At 44.9% G+C, this 21,273-nt stretch overlaps 1 protein-coding gene across 7 annotated transcripts in view; it reads right to left on the reverse strand.

Moving 5' to 3' along the window:
* Nucleotides 1-21,273, reverse strand: part of LOC147009897 (collagen alpha-1(XIV) chain-like) — a 165,066-nt gene that overhangs the window by 72,422 nt on the left and 71,371 nt on the right. For all 7 annotated transcript variants that reach the window (XM_085861478.1, XM_085861475.1, XM_085861481.1 and 4 more), the window contains 4 exons: nt 20,203-20,367; nt 19,657-19,818; nt 9,793-9,950; nt 3,348-3,477 (listed from right to left, as the gene is read on the reverse strand). In XM_085861478.1, coding sequence (XP_085717604.1) covers nt 3,348-3,477; nt 9,793-9,950; nt 19,657-19,818; nt 20,203-20,367 — 615 coding nt within the window. The remainder of the gene's footprint in view (nt 1-3,347; nt 3,478-9,792; nt 9,951-19,656; nt 19,819-20,202; nt 20,368-21,273) is intronic.

Here is a 21,273-nt window from a genome sequence, read left to right on the forward strand (position 1 = left end):
CACAACACCCAACGAGAACCCCAACACTCACACAACCAACACATCATCATGCCCAACGGAGGGGAGGAAGGGAAGGGAGAGGAGGAAGGGAGAGGAGGGAGGGGAAGGGAAGGGAGAGGAGGGAGGGGAAGGGAAGGGAGAGGAGGGAGGGGAAGGGAAGGGAGAGGAGGGAGGGGAAGGGAAGGGAGAGGAGGGAGAGGAAGCTAGAAAGGGGTTGGGAAGGGGGGATCGGAAGAGGGGAAGAGCAAGGAAGGGGTGGGGTGGGGGGTGACGAGAGTGATGCCTCACCAAACGTTGCTGTACACTGTGGGAGAGATGGGTGCGAGGAAGGGGTGTGTGAGACAGACAGACAGAGAGAGGCAGAGACATAGACAGAGGTGTGGGAGGAGAATGCTGAATTTTATTAGGCAGGGGGAGTGATGAGGGGACAGAGAGCAAGAGAGAGAGACAGAGAAGGGGGGGGGGAGAAAGGTGAGGGGAGGAGGGTAGGGTTAGCAAAGAGAATGATATGTTATACTTAATGACCGACCACACACTCATGCGCATGCGCACGCGCACACACACACACACACACACACACACACACACACACACACACACACACACACACACACACACACACACACACACACACACACACACACACACACACACACTGCCATTTATTTATTGGTATAGATGACTGAATCGAACCCCATAACTTGACGAGGCATAATTGATGTAGATGATGTCAGCGTCATGTCATTGAGATAGAGTATTTATTTGGTTGAATATATATATATATATATATATATATATATATATATATATATATATATATATATATATATATATATATATATATATTTAGGGATCAGTAATATACTGCCTGATTGGAAATGTTAAGGTGTTCTGTATAAAAGGCAACTTAAATTAAATAAGTATTGTAGTTACTGTGTGAGAGGACACTCGTGCAAAGAGCCGAATGCAGAGGTGGCGCTCCGCAAAGTGATTGAATGTCAACAGTACCTTGAGAACAGCTTTGTTGAGGCTAAAATGTCCGAATAACATGACGGATATCCTCCAACATTAAAGATAAACGGACTGGGAGAAAGATTTGTTGTGGGATATGCTGCTCCTGGCCTGTGGTCAAGCCTTTGGTCAGACTTGGAATGCAGACTTTGTCACCTGTTTTCAGATTGACCCTGTGCTCAACACAATATAAGGTGAGGGGTGATCCATTCGAGAGAGGAGAAATTGCGATGCGAACCAGAGAACAGCTCCAGGGGAGTGCTTAGCACGTTAAGAGGTGGTGTGCAGTCAAGTTCGTTTTGGGAAAGCGAGCTGGGCATAGCACAGGTCGGGCTGCGGTGGTGTGCACATTGACCACAATCATGCATCTAACTCGTTGTGTCTTTGCAGATGCAGATCAATCCTGCCTGCTGACTGGTTGAGTTCACAAGGAACCAACGCAATTCTGCGAGTGTCGCCGGGCAGACATCCAAGCTGACAAACCCTCTTTGGGCACATCAACAGAAAAGCCAAACTCATCCTCTTCCCAAGGCATCGCTGGGCGCAGCATGATCCCGAACTGTGAGTCACGGACACGGATTCATCTGCTTGCTTCGGCGATACGAAAATCACCCTCTGGGGTCTCTCATCAACGCTGCTGGCCTGTCGGACATCACTTTGTGTGCGCCAAACAGAGAAACCTAGCCTGCTTCGAAAGGATAAGGAAGTAAAGGGGGGTTCTAGAGATAAGTTGCCAACCTTCGAGTTGTGAGAGAATTGAAAACTGCATTGAAACATATGTGTGTAACTTCGAAGGAGGTTAAAGGCTTTGATTGTGGCATCTATTACTGTGAGGAGTTTTTAGGTCATTGAGTGTTTCTTTGAAATCATTGTAATTTAATCTTATTGAATGGGATTAGCGTTTGACAGGTAGACAGGAGGGATTAATAAATTGAATAGTGAACATCCTGTTTCATGTCATGTGCTGGTTTCACCTGGTAAACAATAGATAGAACATTTACCATCATTGTCATCTTGTTAACGTTCTGGCGCATTCCTCTCCGGGTAATTGGGGCACTCACTTTGATACACGGAAGCAGTGTGTAACTACATATATACATAATATATTTCTCTTATATTTATAATGTATATATATATATATATATATATATATATATATATATATATATATATATATATATATATAATATTCATATTGATTTTGTTTTTTAAAAATATTTATAAATAAATATTTTGTATATTTATATACAGTATATATATATATAAAAAAGTATATATAAATATATATATATATATATATATATGTTTATTTGTGTTTATACTCCCATGCCCTGATAGCCAAAGAAAGCCACATAAAGTAACCAAGAAAAGCTACACAGAGAAAGCCCTTCGCTATTTCAAACCCGATCTGGGTTCCTCTCCAGCTGCAGACATCTACAAGGAGCACATACATGAAAATCCCAATGCTTCACATCCCCTCAGCCACTGGATCACTATCCCTGGACTTATGGGTTTCCAACAAAAGTAAACGGAAGACCAAGAAGGAACCCGAATAAGTAAAGAGTAAATATGGAGTCATCAGGAGGAACCTGGATAGGATTCGGGTTTCAGCCGCGACTCCACTTCCCTCAAACCCATCCAGGCACAGCCAAGTGAACCGAACAGAAAAATTTCTGCAAGAATTCACTTCTCCAGAGAGAGAGAGAGAGAGAGAGAGAGAGAGAGAGAGAGAGAGAGAGAGAGAGAGAGAGAGAGAGAGAGAGAGAGAGAGAGAGAGAGAGAGAGAGAGAGAGAGAGGAATAGAGAGATGAAAGAGAAGAAAAAGCAAGAATTTGAATAAATAGAATTATTAAAAAATCAATTAATAAAATAAAATAAGAATTAGAAAGAAGTGTGAAAGGAACAACGAACAAAGATGTCGGGAAAAACCCAGACATATATTTCAGCAGTTGCTCCCCAGGCTCAAACGCAGCAACATGTACAAGCTACCAGAGGTCCATCAGCAGTTTAGCACAGTCCAACAGCATCAGGATATGGGACAAACTGTATCTCCTAAATCGTGATATCTTATTCCTGTGGGTATACACGTACGCACAGAAATACATATGCATGCACGCACGCACGCACGCACGCACGCACACACACACACACACACACACACACACACACACACACACACACACACACCAAAATAATTCACAAATCGAAGTGGTAACTGACATCCTAATTTACCAGTTATTAAGAACTTATTGCAGTAGCCAAAGCAGCTTAATGAAGGCATTTTAGAAGTGCTTTAGGATTGAGTGGAGGGGTTAAGGAAGAGTTCAAGTACTTACAGGTGGTCTCGGTCTTGTGCAGGGGCTCACTTTCACCCTCGGGGTACACCGCAGAGACAGAGAGCTTGTAATTGGTGTGTGGTTGAAGGTTTCTCAGCTGTAAGCTTGTCTCATCACTCGGTACAGTTACCTGCACAAATGAATGTCAAGCGATGGCATTGTTCACACAGGGCACATTCTTCTTGATTGTAATATGCAGTATCTGTAAAAGCTTCACCAATTCGTGTGTCTTCTCTGACTAATGTTGTGTTTCCTGATGTTCCGCTCTGTGTCTGTTGGGTGTGCAGGGAATATGTTTTGGGATTTGGAATGATGTGATTGACTCTTGGACTATTTTCTCATCCTTCTCTATTTCTCCAGTTGCCACCATGTTGCTTGCTTCTTTGAGGTGGTTTTCTCAGCATATTATTTCAATGAAATGTTCCACCATTAATAAAGTGTGACGCGTGCGAGTAGAACATACAGTTTGTGGACAGGCAAATTTTCTGCACACAAAAGATAAAGAAAAGTAAGCCACGATTTGGTGCCAAGACGGGATCAGTCCACAACGGTGTACAAGGTTGCTTTGATTGAAGCCTCAGGGAAAACGCCCAAGGGATCTTAAAATATTGACAAGGTGTTGTCTACATATCTATCTATCTATATATCACAAAAACTCTCATCTTGTATGTATGTTCCCGAAATACAGCCAAAACGGTACACAATAGCGCAAAAATTTTAGGGCCACCTTACTGACCATTCGCCTGCGGTGTGCAGTATCAAGTTTCGTTCAAATCGGGGAACGAAAAAATTATTACAAAATCAATTCCCGATTCAGTCAAGTACTCTTCGGGTGTATTTCATCAATGCAAACAACCTCAGCGGTATAGTTCGCTGGAGCTATCTTTTTCTTTTCTTGAAATGATTTTTTTCATCAACCGCCGTCACAACGGGAACCCCATGGGTTCACGGGTCATCGAGTAGTGTCATAAATGTGCTGCCGGTTGGGCCTGAATAACTATTTTATCAAACAACCAACTTCAAAGACAATAAATGTCAGAACTTGAGCAAAAAAACCCTCCCAAAAAACAACAGCAATCTAATTAACATTATTCAACATAATGAGGTCAGAGCAAACAATTAATGAGAGCAGAGTCAGATGGCGCGCCACCGCAAATGCCCACGCTTCCCACCTCAAGCAAAGTTGAAAGATGGCAAAAAGTTCTACCAAGAATGACCCCATATAAAATTTTGAGTTTTGACCCCTGTGACCCTAAGTCCTCATCCCGTTGCATATACCGTCCAAAGTTTCATTTAAAAATGTTTACAAATGTGCCTGTAATTGCATTTTTGTTGTTTGACCTTTGAACACCACCCCAGGCCAAAAATGATACCGATGTTGCACCCTCGTCACTTGATGATCAAAATTACTAAGTTTGGTGAATTTCTGCAGAACCGTTTCGGAGATAGCCTGACAGACAGATGGGACAGACAGACAGACAGAGCCAGTTACAGTATCCCCCCCCGTGTTTTTTTTCCAAAAAGTGTGGGGACAATAACATAACTCATTAGAGGCCCATACTCTTTTCAGAACTCGGGGGGGGGGGCGGATCAGAAGCACCCGAGAAACTTTTATGATGTATAGTCAATAGTGGACGGACCAGCTATACTCCGATGCAGAATCCTCCTCTGAAGGTGATTTTGACAGGTATATGAAATACCAGGGTGGCAGTTTATAGGTGGGTCAGGATTGGAACCCAGGCTGGACAGCTCAGAAGCTAGTAAGCACACTTCTAGGGGTATCCTGCCTATCCACATACAAGAAGATAAATAATTACAAATGTGAATGATAAGAACAAGAGGAAGAAAGCAATGGAATCAAAGCCACAACAGTAAGGGAAGACAAAAACAGTTGTCATTTAACCGCTCGACAAAACAACCAGCTCTTTATGAAAACACCAACTACAAATACAATTAAACTAAGAGCTTGAGCAAATCAAGTCAAACGATGTGATTCAGGTAAAATCAGCGTAACAATAAAAAAAACAACAATCACAGATGCAAGTCATGTGAAATGGTACAAAAAAAATGGGGGAAAAACACCAGAAACAAAGTAAAGATTAATTAATAAAAGGAACAAAGATGAAGCACCTCTGACGTTTGCTTTCAGGCACCACCGTCAATAAACCAACAATCCTGGCAGGTTTGTGCTGCCCAAAGGTGGACCGCATGGAGAGGATGAGAAGAAAGCCCTCCCTGCGTCGGCCCCGTCACAACCAGAGGGATAATACGAGGGGTGGTCCCATCGAGCAACTGATCCTCTGCAAATATTTGAAATATCTTCCCAGACCCCCCCCCCTCCCTTGTCTCAGCTGAGGAGCCGCAGTGGTCGGTGGCTCTCCTGAGGACCTTCTCGCTGTGGGGGGTGGGCAGGGAAATTTACACCTGGATCTTTGACCTCTTCAGGGTCGTGACTGATGAAGTTTGTAACCTATACAGATCATAGGGCCCTCTGTGACGCCTTAGCAGCTGCGCCTGGAAGCATGCCCACCACACCGCTTCCTTTTATTATTCCATCTTTCCATCATAAGGTCCATCAGATGGATGATAACGCGACGCACGTGTGGGAACGAGGAGATGAGGAAGAGGAAGAAGAAGAGAAAGAAGAATCTGTACTACAGTTGTAAATTTCAGTATTCACGTTTTTATGTCAAACAGCACAAATCATAGATGGACCATTGGGCTAATTCCGCCCAAATGTTCAGAGAAATTGGAATAAAGAAGTGCGACACCACGAAGCTCCAAACTTTGCAATGCCAGTATTGCACGCCGAATACGTTTGCCCACTTCCATATGAGTGAGAGCAGAAAACTTCTACTTGATTGAACAAACTTCCAACCTTCGCTCGTTATCTTCACAAACGAGAAAAGGTAAATAAAGAGAAGCAATGTAATTGGTTTCACGAGACACATACGTCTTAGGTATTCGTCTTATTGGAAATTCATCTTGTTGAATGGACCGGTACGATGCCTTGGAGGAACTGCCCCTCCTCTAAGCTGTCTCGCCTGGGTTTGAATCTCGACCCAACTATAAACTGTCATCCCAGTGTTTCGCAGGCAAGGTGATCATAATCAATGTGTGCGCCGTCCCTGATCAGATGGACCTTAAACTGGGTGTCCCATGTGCTTTGGCATTAGTTGGTGCACGTTAAAGATCATATGATGTCCTTAGCGAAGAGTAGGCGAGATATCTTTGGCTCCTGGAACAAATCACAAATTATTGCTGTAAGCTCCAAGTGGAACTGCATCAGCAGCACAGCGATGCTCTCAGCAGTGATTAAAAACAGCAATCACGTGCAGTTACAAACTAATAGGAAAGTAAGAAGTGGGAGGGGGTGGTGTATGGTGGTGGTGCAGCTGGTGCTGGAGTGGTGCTTGCAAATGTACAAAGCAATCTGTAGAACTGTGTGCACAATGGACGGTTTGGAGAGATGAAAGATACAATGACTTTTATAACAACCATTGAAATAATATTTGCTTTGTTGCAATAAATTAAAGTGGAGGTAATCGTAAAGAGCTATGGGTGTTCAGAAAGGTCCATCGCCATTGCACAGAAGTTCATTAAAACTGATATATTATGTTAATAATCCATGACCAGACTCAGAGGCAATGTGGTTCGGGCGTCCGCTCCGAGTCTGCGAGGGCGGCGCTTTAAACCCGACCCTGGCTGAGTCGCACCAAAGAATTTAACAACAGTACGTGCTGCTTCCTTGCTTGACGCTCATCATTTGGAGGATAGAGCATGATTCACAACCCCTGTGGGTTGGTGTTTAAGTGCCACAATGTATTTACTCCCTCCCACACTACCGCCCAACCTCATTACCCATCATTGACCCCCAAACTGAATTTCCCACCCCTCCCCACCACCCATGCCTGGATTGATTGAACCCCTCCTTACCTACACCTCCTCTACCCACGCATAAAGAATACGCAGGTGGGACCTGAGCGGTTCAAAATGACCTGCCTACAGGGGGCTCCGACCCCCATCTTCCAAAGGAAAAAGAAAATGCAACAACAAAACAAAACAAAAAATTCCCAACCAATGAACCAAGTGTAATTATGGCTGTGGTTGTAGGAACAAAACATTTAGCCTCTTTTAGGCCAAATCATCTGCTTCTATTTTACTGAAAAGCCTATAACCGTAGCAATGTGAGGGTGATGCAAAGTAAAGAGATTACATTCCCATATTCAGACCATAATTCGCTCCCTGTGTCTGAAATCTGTCCTTGAACAAGCTGTGTGTATGTACAAGCTCAGTCATTAGCTTAAGCAACGCTGTAATAAAGCCTGCGTCATTGTTTATGCAGGAATACTGTCACATACTATTCAGGATTATATTAGCCTGGAGGATAGCTTCGGCCTTTGACGTATAAACTCGTCTCTGAGCTATGTAGCATGAGTTCTAAATCCTGACCCGGCTATCAACCAACACCTGCACAGGTGGAAATATCAGAAAAACCCCACAAAGAGTGTCCCCGTGGCATTTTTTGCAGGACAACTCCTCTTGTCGCCTGCTCCCTTTGTTATATGTTCAATGTGTTAGCTCTTATATGAGCCTCGACAATGGACAATGTATACAAAACAGAAAAAACGCAGGATGGCTTCATACCGATGTAATCTATCACTACCCACTACCTGTATCAGTGCCTGATGTTGGCTTAGCGGTTAGTGTGGCGGCTTGGGTCCTAGGGTCCTGAGTTTGAGCCCCGTTGGCCACTGAATTAAGATCAGGGGGTTGACTCAACCTGTTATCCTTCTGAGGTCGGCGAAATGAGAAAGCAACAGAAAGCAAAACAGAAAGCAACAAATCAACTGACAAATGAAAATAGGGGAGAGAGAGAGGAGAGAGGAGAGAGGAGAGAGGAGAGAGGGGAGAGGGGAGAGGGGAGAGAGAGAGAGGAGAGAGGAGAGAGGAGAGAGGAGAGAGGAGAGAGAGGAGAGAGGAGAGAGGAGAGAGGAGAGAGGAGAGAGGAGAGAGGAGAGAGAGAGAGAGGAGAGAGGAGAGAGGAGAGAGGAGAGAGGAGAGAGGAGAGAGGAGAGAGGAGAGAGGAGAGAGGAGAGAGGAGAGAGGAGAGAGGAGAGAGGAGAGAGGAGAGAGGAGAGAGGAGAGAGGAGAGAGGAGAGAGGAGAGAGGAGAGAGGAGAGAGGAGACAGGAGAGAGGAGAGAGGAGAGAGGAGAGAGGAGAGAGGAGAGAGGAGAGAGGAGAGAGAGAATAATCGCAATAACCTGGACAAAGGGAGTCCTTGGAAATGGTGTCATTTACGGAGGTAGAAGAGATCATGAGTATGGATGGGGGATGTCCTGAGGTAGTGGTGAACAGCTGTCTTGAATCCCTGGATGAAAGGAAGAATGGAACTGAAAAGACTGGGGACGTTGGTTCCAGAGGTGAAAGAAAAGAGAAACGAATGAATGGAAGTGAGTGGTGAACCTGGATTTTGGGAGTTTAACAAGAAGAGGGTTACTTACAGACGCCGTGCAACCTCTAGAAACCCGGGAGGGATAGAGAGCCAAGAAAGGGAAAGCCCAAAAAGGTGGTGGTAGAATAGAGAGGCAACCAACCTGCCTGCATTGCAAAAGTAACAGGCCAAGACATTCAGCTTCGCCACGGAAGATCCCAATGATTTTGAAGGCCACGGCATGAAGAAGGGCACGGTGCGAGGCAGGAGCGCCAGCCCAAAGGGGAGAGAAGTACTCCATCAAGATGCGAATGAAAGCCTTCCTTGTATGTTGTCAAAAGTTCAGACTGGCCAAGGAAAGACCTTGCATGACGAAGGATGCCCAGTTGGTGGCTGGCTTTGGAAGCTATCTGGGAAATATGGTTTGTTTTGTGGCATATGGAAGACCAGAAAACAGCCTCTCTGCACTCACAATATGGAGGCCTTCACACAATACGAGATCCTACATATCTACCGGTACACAGGTGACGTTTCAAAGTGATGACGGTTCGTGAAAGACTTGGGCCAAAAGACCCCACTAGAAGGCGTAAATTGGGGCCATAAACGAGACACTTATTTTTCAGACACAAGAAAAAGTCTCGCATGTGTCAAAAATTTTGTTGGAAGTTTAAAACTTTTGGCGCATCGTTTTCTTGCTGTAATTTTGGAGTGGGTCAGCCTGCGAACTGCAAGGAATTTTTTGGACAAAACTATGCATGCATTTAACGTCATGAAAATAACATTTATAACACGACAAACAGCTCGGAAAAATTCTGCCTGTTTTTGTTGGCCGGTGGTTTGACCAGACTTTTTTTTTTAACTTCTTGAAAGTTACCACTCACTCACCCACTTACGCTACCGTTATAATGGCGCATTAACTGTGCTCAGAAAAGCCTTTTCGCAGTGACGTGCAAGTTATTTAATTAACCATGTCTGGATGTAAGTTACAAACTAAACCATCACAAACAGACCTGGCTCTGTGGACCTCCAGGAGGAGTATAAACGATCCGATAGTGCTGGACGCCGGGTGGGGCTGCTGCCACCCAACTGACTCGAAAGCTGTTTTGGGTCACATCAGAGGTCGACAGGTCACTGGGAGGAGCCAGGAATCGTGACGGCGTCGAGCCATCTGCAACACACGAGAGCAATATTGTCATTCAAGGCTACAGTGGGAATTGCAACAGAATGTTTGTGGTTGGGAATGCAATGATACTTTCCCATTTTGTGGATGTGCATCATTTACTTCGAGCAGGACGAAGGATAGAAGTGTACGCCGTCCCTCGGATGGACGATAAGCTGGGTGTCCTGCCTGCTGGCATCAGTTGGACATTAAAGATTCCACAGTGTCCTTGGCAAAGAGTAGGTGAGCTATCGCCAGCACCGTGAACAAATTGCAAAATTCCTGCTCTAATCTACAGGGGGCACTGCATCAGTGGCACAGCTGTGCCTGCAGAAAATGATGCTATCCACAGACATCTGCTGCACATGAAACAGAAAGGAGATATACTTTGACATATCAAAACAGCAAAATGCTGCACATTTGCTGTTATTATAAGTTTGTTTTTCACCGATCGGTGTTTCTAGACCTTGGCAATAGATTGCTTCGGCAGCACCAAAGCTCTGGAAGGAGTATGGTACATCATCATCATCATCATCAATATGTCGATGGTCTTCAAATGCTCCCACTTCATGGGTGATGAGCAAGTCACGACCAAGAGCTCACAAACTTATTCAGAGCCTTCACGCCATGATCACATCACGAAAACCATCATTACGTTGGAGGGGATACAAGTTAGCCAGTATGTTAAGTTAGCGTGGTCCGTGTGTTCGTGTAGGTTAGAACATTTTTTTGTAACTAGGGACCCATTAGAGTTAAGTAATCCTGGTATTAATCATGCCGTGAGAGGCGGTATTGTTGACATAGACATTAGAGAGGAAAAAGTCATTTGTACATGTCCTCTCTGTAAATCGAGACAAGGCATCCTGGCAAAGTAGGAGAGTCGTACATTGGGATGCGTCTTGGTTTATGTTTTAGCTGATTAAACCCCCTTGTGCTCTGGGTACAAGGCGTCCGGCATAGCACCGGCCATCCGGCCATCTCAATGACCGCCAAAGTCACGATGCCATTTGCGCACTGCGAGGTGTCACATCATTGGATCAGGCAGCACCGGTGGTGACACTGGATCCGTGTGACATCACCATGTAGGCAGTGACACGCCACCTCAATGGCTGGTTCCAGTCCATGAGCAAAGAATGTTCAGAGGCGTGAGGCGTGGCCACAGCGGAGGGGATAAAAAGGGGCAGTACACATGCTGTTAGCTCTTTCTACCCTCCACTACCTTCCTTCACCCTGTTTGACGCTTCTTCGCCTCTTTTGTGTTTGTTTGATGCTTCACGATTCTTGGCCTTCGCTCACAGCTGGGTGCCATGGCTGTGAGCTGGGAAGTGCTGCTTTGTGGAAGACCTGCTGGCATTGGAGCCTGTTCACATCCTTTATCCTTAAAGATACACATCCTCCAGGAGGAGTATAAACGATTCGATAGTGCTGGACGCCGGGTGTGGCTGCCCCCATTGTGAGTGAAAGTGATTGTGTGCTTGTGGCAACTAAGTCTATTATTTTGCATGAAGTGCTTTTCTTTTCTTTTATTTTTTTGTATACCATGTTGAGGCTCGTATGAGAGCGAACACACAACGCACAGCAAGGGGGGGGCATGAGACAAGAGGGGCGGGAGTGGGAAGGACAAAACAGTGGGGAACAGAGACATTAGGAGATCTGTGGAAGGGAGAGGGATGGGGCGGGGAACATGGGGAATACAAGATGGACATTACAGGGACTTTCAGGAAGGAAAGCAGGGAATTTGAAGGAGGTGGGTTTGGGGTGGATTAACGGGGGTAGAAAAGATCGAGGATTTGGATGGGGGATGACAAGAGATGGTGGTGAACAGCTGTTTTGAAGGCCTGGAGGGAAGCATGGGATTGAACAGAGTGAGGGAGTTTATTCAAAAGTCGGGAAAAAAGAGGAATGAAAGAGTGAAGGTGAGCAGTGATTCGTGATTTTGGAAGTTTTACCAGAAGGTGGTTGTTGGCAGACCTTGAGCGCCCTGCAGAAATTTGGTGGGGACAAATCGCGGGCACAGTAGGGGGGGCGAGACCGGAGAGGAGACGGTAGAAGACAGAAAGACCACCGACCAGCCTGCAGTGAGAGAGTGAGAGGCCCAACGACTCAGCCTCATTGCGGGAGATGCCAATGATCCGAAATACCTTGGTTTCCAAAGCGTGAAGCCGAGAAAGGTGGGAGGCAGGAGCACCAGCCCAGAGGGGAGAGCAGTACTCCATCAGGCTGCAGATGAAAGCTTTGTATGTGGTCAGGAGGTCAGGTGGGCCGAGGAAGGACTTTCCATGACGGAGGATTCCCAGTCAGCGACTGGCTTTGGAGGCGAGGTTTGAAATGTGGCTTTCCCAGGAAAGGTCATGGCAGATAGTGAGACCCAGAAGCTTGAAAGAAAGGAATTTTTCCAGCGGATTGATGAGAAAGTGGATGGGGGAGGGGTTGCAAACGGTCCTTACGGAGAGACATAGTGAGAGTGCGAGATTTGTCCGGATTGAAAGACATGTTCCACGTGTTGGATCAGTTTGTGATTTTACCCAGATCTGCAGTGAGCAAAGAAGCTGCTGCTTGCCGGTTTGAGGGATGACCGATGGTACGGCAGAGGGTGGAGTCATCAGCAAAGAGATAAAGAGGATTTTCCAGAGAGTCGGAGAGATCATTGATGAAAACCAGAAAAATAACAAGGCCCAGAACGCAACCTTGAGGAACTCCAGCCTGGACAGGAAGAGGGGATGAAAGAACTCCATTTAGGGCCACACGTTGATGGCGACAGGAGAGGAAGTTGGCGAGCCATGAGTGGAGATGGCCTTGGATACCATAGGAAGAGAGTTTGGTGAGCAGGGCAGGGTGCCAGACCATGTCAAAAGCACGTGATATGTCCAGGGATACGGCTCTGGTTATGGTTATGGTGAAAAATGTTAAAATGTCTATAATTAGATCATTATCTTTAAAATTAGGTCAAGGTCAAATATATGTCAACCCCGCTTACTTTATATTCACATTATTGATGCATAATTTCATTACCGAAGTCCCATCCAGCTCGAAAATTGATACGGTTTGGAAATTTAGAGCATTGAGAGTGCAGGAAGAAGAAAATATATTTTTTTCGAAATGGTGGTTTAAAACACCTCGGGGTCTAAGGAACTCTGTGGTACCATTAAAAAAAATTGGGCCACCAATTGCAGAAACAGACCCCACAATATCAATAATCCTTCCCCTGCGCTGTGCGGAGAGGCTGAGTAAGTACATGTACTGGTGCCAATTGCTCTTGTGATTTTGAACTTTATTTGCCTCAATCTAGCTCTAACGCGCATAATCCAGTTACAAACCGAGCAAGTAGTTAGTCCTTTCGTTCAAATGCTGAACGTTTTCCTTTCAAAATTCACCGCTGCACCGTCAGCCAAAGAGCCCAATGGAGCAGCAGTTCAGGATAATGAAGATATGACCAGCACTAAAGATGATTTAATATACTATGTAGATGGATCCCATTTAAGTGTAGTACCTTGCTTTTGGTGTTTGACTTCTCAAGCAATTGCTGTGTTTGGAGAGATGGTCAAGGTCTAGCATCAAATGATCAATTCCAGCATGAAAATGATAAATCCAATTAAACTTACTCTAGATTAGAAAGTAATTCTGGTTTGAGGAGTCAACGACAACTTTGAAGTTTGGGCATTCATTGATGAGGATTTCTAACGAGCTAATCAGCATGGGCAATGTCAGAATCCCGTGATGAGAAAGGACAGCATCGGAGGTGTTTTGTGGATGGCGACTTCTGGTCCTATTGGATTCCCAAGCCTGAGTGGCCATGGCGATCCTTTAACTCATGACTCGTCCTGTTTAAATAAATAAAAAAAAACATCCAATGATCTTACGTGATGTTCCGTTTAGCCAGAGGTCATTGCGATCGAAAAGCGCTCTATGTCTTTTCCGAATCGGAATCAGTTATTGAGGTCATGTGTAGGCGGTGGTTGGCCAGGCTTTGTTTATTTTTATGTTTACTTTTTCGAATGGTTGGCAACACCTCCCACGAGAAGGCGATTTCAAGCATAGACACCTCTTTATGAGAGTAAATGTGCGACTCATAATGGTGAGAGTCTGTTCGATAATAGGCAGCGATGACGACGAACGCAACTCACTGACCGTCATTGACGGGCTTAAGGGCACATGGATGTTCTTTGCCAGTAGCACAACCTTTAATTGCTGGGAACACGACCTTCTGTGGCCCAAAATAACAGACAAAAGAGTACCAGTTTGAAGTCACAAGAGCCTGGACGTCACCGTGTCAAAGAATCTCCAGGGAACGACACCATTTTGAGCTGGGTGATGGTTCACTGCCATTGTGAACAACGGCGCGAATGCGCTAACAATGCTGCACATGATGACATGAGAAGACATCTCTATCTTTATTTTGCCGATCGCATTTCATTATCATCTCAACAGAGAGCCTGAGTGTTGTATCAAAGAGATAAACCGACCAGCTTAAATGTCCCGTAGCTTGGAGGTGACGTTAGGCTGGCTGTCTCGTACTCTGGCACTCAGTCGACGTTAAAGGTGTCAAAGTGACCTTTTGAAAAGAGTATGCCAGTGTGTGTCGGTAGCCTGGCCATATTCATGTTTCTCAAATAAATTATTATTTCCCCCCCCCCCCCCAAAACGATTGTTGCTGACAATAATTCAGACGAGGGTTTGATCAGCAAGGGGCGACAGGCAGCGCCAACCTCCATCCATACTGAATATCACAATGGAGGCAACACCAATCAATATACAATGAGTCAATATACAAATTGTTTAATTGCCCTAACGTTGGTTATCAAGCCACCCCTATAGGATAGGGGGAAGACATACCTGTTTTAGGGCTTCTTTATACAATTAGTGCCCCCCAATTATTAATGGAACACCAATTTCTTCGACCCCTGAGGAGTACTAAACCACCATTTTGGGGGGCTTTTTTTCTTCATTTTGTTCTGCCAATGATCGAATTGTATCTTGGAGCTGACTCGGACTTTCAGAATGAAATTTTTCTTCAATAAAGTGAATATAAATAAAAACGGTAACAAACTCGAACCAGACAGATCTCTCAATCCAGGCCGCTGCCAATAAACCAGACACCATCTGTTTAACAGAATCCTTCCTCCCACAGGACGTCCTCGTCTCCTTTGTGTCTCTTGCCGATTTAGGTCTCCTCCTCTCCTCCGATTTGAAAGGCATGAACCACGCTCCGGCAGTGAAGTTTCCATTTACATCAATAACTCAATTTCTCACTGCCCCTGTACTGAACTTACACCTCCCAACCCCCAGGAGTAATTCTGGCTGTGACTTCCCCACCGCTCTCACCTCTTAACCGTCTGTGTGTTTTACCATCCTCGCAGTGATGACTCCATCTACATTTCTACCTCTCTCTCTCTCTCTGATTCATCACATTCTCGTCTTCAATTATGCTACCCTTATTCCCACCCAAGGTTCACTGAATCCTGGGGTGAGGCAATTGCTCTGAAACAACTTGTCTTCTCTTCCTGGAAGGCAAATCCGATCGAAGGCAATCTCAGTACTTTCCAAAAAGTCTGCAACAAGTGTGTGTGTGTGTGCACTCTCAGGAAAGCCAGAAAACAACATCTGTCCAACCTCAAAAATGAACTTTCAAACTTGCCTCCCTCCTATAAAAACCTGGTGGCACCTTGTTAAGTCTGTATCTGGTGTACGCTCCGCTTCCATCCCTTCCCCCTCTTCAAATGACACCACAGACGGCTACACTCGTGAGAATGCTGAATGCCTAAATTTTTTGTTTGCTTCCAAATTTTGTGTCCCAAACCGCTCACTCTTGGTACCCATCCTTCCTTGTCATACCTAACTTCTCCTGGACTCTCCGTCTTTTGCACCTGAGAAGGCAAAGAACATATTTCAACCCTCGACTCTGATTCTGCTCCTGGACCGAATGGCATCAGCTCACACGTCCTAAAATCCTGCTCTGCTGGTTTGGCACATTCTCTCTGCCCTTTTCAACCTGTCATTTTGCATCTGCTTGGAAATCCACCAACACCACTGCACCACATAAAAAAGGTACAAAAACTGATCCCCTTAACAACAGACTTTTCAGCTTACTTTCAATCATCAGCAAGGCCATGATATCCATCACTGCAGTTGAGATGAAATCTTTCCTTTTCTCCAACAACCTCATCTCAGATCACCAATTTGGTTTCAGACCAGGTCACTCCACCTTGGACATGCTGCTTCCACTCATCCAGCAATGGATCGAGGCCCTCAATGTCAGACATTAGATCAGGGCCGTCTCACTGGACACACATATCTCATGGTCCTCATACAGACTGGCATCCTGCCTCTCTCAAAACTCTCTGCCTATGCTATGGCATCCAAGGCCAACTCCACACATGACTTCCTCTACTCTCATAGCCAACCTATGGCACTCAACGGAATCCTTTCATCTCATCTCCGTTAAATATGGAGTGCCTCAAGGCAGTGTTCGGGACCCAATCATATTCCTGATCTTTATCAATGATCCCTCTGTTTCTCTGGAAAATCCTCTTCATATATTTGCTGATGACTCCACCCCCTGCCGCGTCATCTCATATCCTTCAGACCGGCAGGCTGCAGCCTCTTCCCTTTCTTCAGACGTTGAAAAAAAAAATCACAGGCTGGACAAACACTAAAATTTGTCTTTCAATCCTGACAAATCTCTCACTCTCACCATCTCTCTCCAAAAGGATGAAAGGATGTTCCAGCAAACCATCCACGTTCACTCGTTCAAACTCTCTGATCTCACTATCAGCCATGATCTTTCTTTGGCAAACCACATTTTAACGTTGGCTTCCAAAGCCAGCCGCCGACAGGGCATCCTCTGTCATACAAAGTCCATCCTCGACACACCTGAACCCCTATCCACCTTCGATCCCTTCATCCGCAGCTTGATGGAGTACTGCTCTCTCTTCTGGATTAGCTCCCCTTCCTCACATCTTGCTCAACATGACGCTGTAGAAACCAAGGTCTTCAAGATCATTGGAATCTTCCATGCTGAAACTGAGTCGATGGGCTTATCGCTTCACCATCACAGACAGGTCGGTGGTCTCTCTATCTTCTACCACCACCTTTCTAGTCTTGCACCCTCTGCTCTTTCTGTGCTTTGTCCCCCACTCCCCCCTCCCCCCAAGTTTCTGCAGAGCACACACGGTCCACCATCGACCCCCTTTTGGTGAAACTATCTAAATGCAGGATCACTGCTCACCTCCATTCATTTGTTCTTCTTTTTTTTCTGCCTGTGGAATTAACTTCCACATCTTCTTCAATCTCATTCTGTCTTCAAGACAGCTGTTCACCACCATCTCAGATCATTCCTAATCTAAAACCATGATCTTTTCTACCCTCGTTAACCCCACTCAAATTCCTCCTAATTTTCCAGTTTTTCCTCCTTGGAGTTTCCTTCTCCATGCATGTTTTGCGTTCTGTCTTTGTCTGTTACGTCTTGAACTATTCAGTGCGCTAGCTCTTCCACGAGCCTCGACTATGTTTACCAAAAAAAAAAAAATTCCAGAGGGAATAGTGGGGCCACATTTGAATTGAACAAGCAAGGACGTTAATGAACAACAAAAGAGGAGAAAAACCAGGGAAGGCAACACACCAACCTGTAAATTTGACAGTTGCATTGGGCTAGGTGGGGTTATTGGAGGTAGAAAAGATGGTGAAAAGGGATGGGGGTTGACATAAGATAGTGGTGCACAAACTGCTTGAAGCTCTGGATGGACGATGACCTTTAAAGAGCCTCTGAAAGACGGTTCCAACATGAGACAAGAGGAACGAAAGAGTGGTGGTGTGCGGTAAACCTGGATTTGGGGAATTTAACCAAGAGGTTGTTACTCGGAGAACGCGTGCCTTCGAGAGGAGATGGGAAGGACCAAAATGCTGAGAGAGCACAGCGAATGGGACTGGATGAGAGACAGTAAAAACACAGAGGGCACCGACGTACTTGTGATGTGAGAGAAACTGAGCTTGTGCTTCTGTCTCATGACAGGTCATTCCAATACTATTGAGAGCTTTTGGTTCCACAGAATCCAAGAGAGATGTGATTTGATGCTGGAGCACCAGCCCATATGGGAGAGCAGTCCAGTCCTCCATTGAGATATGGACAAAGGCCTTGTAGGTTGTGAGTAGTTCTTGTTTTTTCAAGTAATGACTTGGAATGACAGAGGATGCCCAGTCATTGGCTGGCTTTGGAGGGCAGCATTGCAAGATGGTCAAGCCCAGGTAAGGTCATCGGTGATGGTGAATCCTCGAGGTTCAAAAAGCTGAACCTCACCGGTGGTTGATCATAGAAGTAGATCGGTGGGTTATTTTAATGATCCTTCCATGGTGACAAGGTGAAATTATGAGCTTTGGCAAGATCGAAAGACATCTTCCATTTGTCAAACGTCTAATCAAATTTGAAAGACAAACATCTAATCAATTCCACATCAGCATAGTGGTGCAGCTGAAGTCTTCCCAGCAGAGGGATGGGGGTACTGAACGACACATTATGGCGTCATCTGCAAAAAGGAAGATAGGGGTTTCCAGTCCATCGGAGACGTAATTTCTGGAGATGGGGAATGGACTGGGGCCAACACACTGCCTTGGGAAACTCAAGCATCCACTTGGAGAGAGGAGGAGAGGGCTCCATTGATGGCAACACGTTGACCGTGCGAGTGGAGGAAGTCATAAATCCAGGAATAGAGGTGGCATTGAATGCCAAAGACAGAGAGCTTCGTAAGCAGAGCCGGATGTCAGACTGTCAAAGACCTGAGATACGTCCAAGGAGGTGGGCGGTCCTGACCTCATGGTTGAGATTTCGGGACTCCGACCATTGAGATTTGGAGTTTTCCTCGATCATTTTTTTTTTTAATACTTCCTTGAATGCAGGATAGTCGCGAGCTTTTTGTGAAAAAAAAACAAAACATTTTCCCACTTTCCATCCTGCATTCATCGTTTACTCGTTTTATTTTATCATTCTCACTTTACAGCACATCTGTAAGATCTGTAACGAGTCCCGTGATTGGCAAAATTAAAATTGATGTTGTTTCACCAATATTGCCGCAACGTTCGTACGAGGTCGAAACAACGGAGCATTCAGATGCGAGTATAAATGGAAGTGCAGGGAATTGAAGGAAAAAGGCACAAAAAAAATAACTGAACAAGAGGAGGAAACAATCAAACAAATAATCATAAATGTAAAAAAAAAAAATCTTCAAAGAATGTTCAAATGATACTTTAAGGTGACGACGCATGGGAAAGAGCAGCCTGGTGGTTTGGTGGACAAAGCCTTTATGGATTGCCTTCACTAGTGTGGGTTTGATCCCCACTGATGCGAAGCAGATATTCCCCTACCCTGTGACGGAGTGGTGACCTGTCCGAGATTGTTGCTTAGCAATGGAAACGTTCGCGAATTGTTGCGAACGCCACGGCGCTCTGTCAAGAGTCTGGGCCTCCACCACCACCATAACCACTATCCCCATAATCCCCACCACCATTCATGGGAAACATCAGCTGATGACTTATGCAATCAACGTGTCAATTGGTCTGAATTAAAAAGAAAAAGAAGCAGAAATCCACCATTTGGAAGAAATATTCTGAGTCAAATTGAACAACTTATCCAGTTTATTAAATTCTCTTTTGTGATTCTGAAATGTTCTCCCTGAATACAAACAGAAACAGCACTAAAACAAACCTGTACACGCAAATGTAGTACCTTCGGTGTCGTTAGACATCTCATCGACACGGCGGCACAGAGAATTCACGAGTCCCGCCACAATGGAGTCGAGTGCCTCAAAGTCTGGGACTAACAGCACATGGTCCCCGTACGGAGGAGATGCGATGACTCGCAGCTCACGCTCCTCGGCATTCTTAATGCCTATGGGATGAGAAGAACAAGTTCAGTCTGTGAGTTAATGAGCTAAGCGCGGAAAGCAATTCACTAGAACTGCGAAGATTGCAGTACGATCTCTGTGGGTAGATGTGAGTGAGGCTCTGTGCATGATATTTTGAGTTGTGATCTGTGGGTGAAGTTCTGATGAGGATCTATGGGTGAAGTTCTGAGTGAGGATTTGTGGGTGAATTTCTGATTGGGGATCTATTGGTGCAGTTCTGAGTGAGAATCTCAGGGTGAAGTTCTGAGTGAGAATCTTGGAATAAAGTTCTGAGTGGGATCTATGGGTAAAGTTCTGCATGAGGCTCTGTTGAGGACATTCTGAGTCAAGCTCTGTGGGTGAGACATGTGAGCAACGAAATGCCATACCAACAGCAAATATCTCCACTCCATCATTTCTCAAACTCTCAGATGGCTTCCCAACATCATCCTGCGACTTTCCATCCGTTATGAGAACCACCACCTTTGGGAGACCAGGCCTCGCCCCACTGGCCTCAATCAGGTTAGTCTCCAGGACATGCATCAGAGCAGCTCCTGCGGTAACCAAAGGAGCTCTGCTAATTGCAAATGCTTAAAACATACATCATCCAGTAAGGTTCAGATGAAATCAAAAGTCATGTGGGCAATTCCGCAGTTAGTAACGTTACATTTTAGGGACATTCTCATTATTTAGATAAGAGTCCTTTCTCTATCTGTGGATGTAAAGTCTCATTAATGTCACCAGAGATCAACCTAGTCTAGACGTAGAACAGAGCAAAGAATGAAATCATTTCATGAAACATTCTAGAAGAAAGAACTGCTTTTAATGCCGGTTAGTAACGTTACAAAAAAAGGACGTTACTAACCGGCATTAAAAGCAGTTCTTTCTTCTAGAATGTTTCATGAAATGATTTCATTCTTTGCTCTGTTCTACGTCTAGACTAGGTTGATCTCTGGTGACATTAATGAGACTTTACATCTACAGATAGAGAAAGGACTCTTATCTAAATAATGAGAATGTCCCTAAAATGTAACGTTACTAACTGCGGAATTGCCCATGTTCACATTATCCAAATACATAACCAAAAATAAAAAATAAAAACGAAAGTAAAAACGTACATGAAACAAGAACAAGCTTACGACTTGTGGGAAAATATAATAGATCGTGGTTATGTAACTCAGATATTCCAATTGCACTGGGCTAAAGGTTGACACCAGAGGCCTGAAGCATGAAGCCAATATGTACTGTCGCCTTCACCAAGCCCAAGACGCCTATTAGCTACAACTTTTCGATATTTGATGATCCTTTTAACAGTCAATTTGGTTATTTTACGCTGAACAAAAAACTTATAGGTAGGGAATGGCGATTATGTCACTTTCAAAGATGTCTTAGGCTTATCAAAATGGCAGATATTTCTTTTCAGTTTTACATTTGTGTGTTTTACAACAGTTTCACAAAAC

This window comes from Eptatretus burgeri, chromosome 17 (assembly GCF_056783735.1).
Source record: "Eptatretus burgeri isolate ZD-2024b chromosome 17, Ebu_testis_v1, whole genome shotgun sequence".
Classification (NCBI taxonomy): domain Eukaryota; kingdom Metazoa; phylum Chordata; class Myxini; order Myxiniformes; family Myxinidae; genus Eptatretus; species Eptatretus burgeri.